Source organism: Corylus avellana, chromosome ca8 (genome assembly GCF_901000735.1).
Source record: "Corylus avellana chromosome ca8, CavTom2PMs-1.0".
In the NCBI taxonomy this organism is placed as follows: domain Eukaryota; kingdom Viridiplantae; phylum Streptophyta; class Magnoliopsida; order Fagales; family Betulaceae; genus Corylus; species Corylus avellana.
In genome coordinates, this window is record NC_081548.1 from 1,970,106 (window position 1) to 1,973,580 (window position 3,475).

At 34.3% G+C, this 3,475-nt stretch overlaps 1 protein-coding gene across 1 annotated transcript; it reads right to left on the reverse strand.

The window, feature by feature from the left end:
* Window positions 1-1,574: 1,574 nt before the first annotated feature.
* On the reverse strand, window positions 1,575-2,585 carry LOC132189520 (uncharacterized). The gene has a single exon (XM_059604262.1). It carries the CDS (start codon window positions 2,583-2,585, stop codon window positions 1,575-1,577), a length of 1,011 nt encoding a protein of 336 aa, XP_059460245.1.
* Window positions 2,586-3,475: the final 890 nt, after the last annotated feature.

The window sequence follows — 3,475 nt, forward strand, 5'->3', positions numbered from 1 at the left end:
TATTAACTACTATTATTCTTTTTTTTTTTTTTTCTCCAATATGTAACGTAATCCTCACAAGTGCATGCAAAACACATACGGACAAGTTTTTTTTTTTTTAACCAAATTCTATTTTTCTTAACATAGATACTTAATGATATAACCAAACCTCTCATGAGAGATATAAAGTTCCATGATAGATAGTAAACTCTGAAATTTGCATTCATGCCTTAAGCATACAAGACTACAAGTTGGTTTTTTTTTTGGGAAATTTTTATTATTTTTCTTTTTTTGGAAATTCACCTTACAGTTCAAATGAATATTTTACATATTGAACTTCATTCATTGAAGTAAAATTTGAACTGAAAAGTGTTAAAGTATTAATTAAATAAAAAAATTCATCAACTTAAACTTTTTAAATAATTGGTGATTTAACACCTTTCAAGTTTTACTTTTTTTTTTTTTTTTTTTCTTCAACTCCTATTTTAATTTCTCGGTTTTATTTTCATTTTGTGTGATTCAATGAAAAGTTGTAAGGTATATAGTATGCCAACTCTTTCAGATTTGTGATCCAAGGGGCACAAGCAAAAGAAAGAAGTTGTATATGAGGTAAGTAATATATATTCTAAACTTCTCAGCTACATAAAACATATATTGTGGAGATGGGAAACGATCTTCTAATTTTTATTGCTTTTTTTTTTTCACAATTCTAAAATACTCTTTTAAGTTTTTTTTTTTTTTTTTTAATTGCTCTGTTTTATTTTCATATGATGTGATACAGTGACGTTTGTTTATCCAGCGAGCAATACGACAAGTAAAATTAGTGATTTGAAATTGAGATGTGGAATTTCATCTATCAACGTTTATTGGAGTAACAAGGTTAATGGACGTCGTTGATGTTGTTGATTTGAGGGACAACAACTGGTACAACCAAGCAAACTGGCTTCATTTCTGGGTCATATATTGCCACCAAACTGATTGCAATTACTTCCTTAATTAATTAAGTTGGAAATTCTCCAAAGAGTGTGAAAGAATTCAAAGAAACATCAATATATGGGATTTATAACCTTAATTCAATAATAGAAATCCCATTCTTTTTCTCTTGGACTTGTCAGATGCTAAAATAAAATGGCTTATATATGTTGTCGTTACTTCGTTTTAATACAACAATGATTCTGATTTAATTAATTTAAATAAACTATAATCACTGATGTCCCGTTAAGTGTTAACACTAGCTAGAAACATTGCAACTTATTCCTTCATCTCATTTTGATCGCTATGAATGCAAGAAAATTGAAGAAACTTTTTATAATACTATTTTTAAGCAATATTCACAATCAAGAGAACCTTCTCCTTAAACATGCTAAGAGAAACATCCTTAAGCAATTTCCACTAATATCATCAACAAGCACCATATGCATAAACACAAAATACAATACATATTGAAAAATTATTCACCAAATTTTCTATTTTCCTAAACTTAAATAATTAAAGATATAATGAAATCTCTCATCCAAGAGATAAACTTCCATGATAATTAACTAATACACTCGGAAGCCTCTGTGATGAATCCAACACATGAACTATCTTGTAAATTATGATATGCTTTCCTCACCTATTGAGTGCTGATTCTTCACTTCAAGATATCGTACTCTCCATAAACAATCATAGTTGACGTGGAAATTGAATTTGCATTGAGTGCATTCTAGTGCCACACCATTGAAAGTCTTACCACAAGCATCACACGGAGGAGACGACTCAGTATTTGGGACAAAAGTAAATGGGTGCTTGTGAAGAAATTTGTCTGTGAAAGTACTTCCAAACTTAATGTATGGATATTTGCCTAAAACGCATTGGGAATGAGCAGAGAAGTCGCATTCGGCACAATAATAGAACCATTGTTTGGGATCTCTTTCTTTTTCGCAAATTAGACAATAGTATTCTTCACAATGAGCTTCAGCACTGTAGGTGAGCTTGAGGATATGATCGTCATCTTTGTGACTAGCTACGAGCGGAAGAGTTGCACATTCGAAACCCAAGGTGAAATCGCAATAAGTGCATACAAACATGCAAGGTTTGTCGTCTGAAATGAAATTACAAACATGACATCTTCTTCTATTAGAATTAACGGCAAGAAAGAGAGGGTGTTGATGACCTTCATGTTTCAAGGTTTTCGGAATTGAACAACATTGAAGGTCAAAGGTCAAATGACATGTTAGACAAACATAGATGAAGCCAGTGTTGAGACGTTGACAAGCGTCACATGATAACGATCCAAGACTACTAATTGACTGTGCGCTAGAGAGGGTGAGCGGGTGTGGATGAAGTGGATGCTGCTTATATTTTGGTAGTTGAACACATTTATTGTGGAGAAAAAAATTGCATTGTGTACAACTGTAAAACGGGGTGGAGATTGGTCTTATACAACCATCACAAAGCTCATCCTTCTTGAGCTTCTCGTTGCTAAGAATTAAACCATGTTGATGGCTAAAATGTTGTATTTGATCAGCCCCTTCAACCTCCATAACATTTGTTTCTAATTCCTCACGCAGTAACTTGAAAACTACATCTTCTTCATATTTCAATGCACATGCCAAGTGGGCCATGTAACTGCATTCCTTACAATAATAGGCCCCATACTTTGTCTTCACCTTTTGATAGCAGAGATTACAAAAATTATCATTGTGCTCTTTGACTTGAGAAAGAGAGTAGATGAGAGGGAGTGAGTGATCATGACTTGTAATTATAATGATGCGTGAAAATTGAGTACATTTAGTGTGAATCAAGAGTTGGCATATGCTACATAGGGAGGCTAACTCAATGCCTTCCTCACCACAAGCTTCACAAGTGAATTGGTTCTGCTTGAAGAAGGAGATGAATGCATGTTGGCACTCGTTAGTATTTATATTAATTTGCGGGCTGGTGATAGCACATGTGAAATGGAGATTGAAATCGCACTCACTGCATTGGTAAAAAGGGTATGCATTGCAGTTTTTACCGCAAGCATTACAAAGTTTTTTCTGTGGCTTCACAAGAAAAAGGGTGTGGTTTGGATGGTGGAAGGGGTGTTGTTGTATTTGGGGAGGCAGCTCAAGGCATGATTTATGGAGGAGTAAATTGCAATCGGAGGTTGAGCATTTGTATCCGGCACCAGATACTGGCTTCTCACAGCCGAAGCAAACAAGGTTAACGTCCTCCTTGCCATCCTTTTGAGGGGCTTAAAAGTGCCTCAAACGCACTTTTAATTGTCGTCATGATCCTAGTAGTAGTAGTTGTAGGGAGTAGTATAGATTTGAAGATGGAAGTGGTTATTAGTATTATTTCTTGGAATTGGAAAGGCTGCTGTTTGGTTTGGTTTGGTTTGGTGGTGTTGTAGTAGTGGAGGGCCGAGGGAATTGAATTGCTCCAATATTCAATATTTATTTATTTGTTTCTACTTTAATTGGAATAATAACCTTTGGCGTTCACTTGCCTACAACGCAAGCAAATTCAATTT

Coding starts and splice junctions, on each gene's coding strand:
- LOC132189520 (XM_059604262.1), bottom strand. CDS start 2,585: ATGGCCCACTTGGCATGTGCATTGAAATATGAAGAAGATGTAGTTTTC.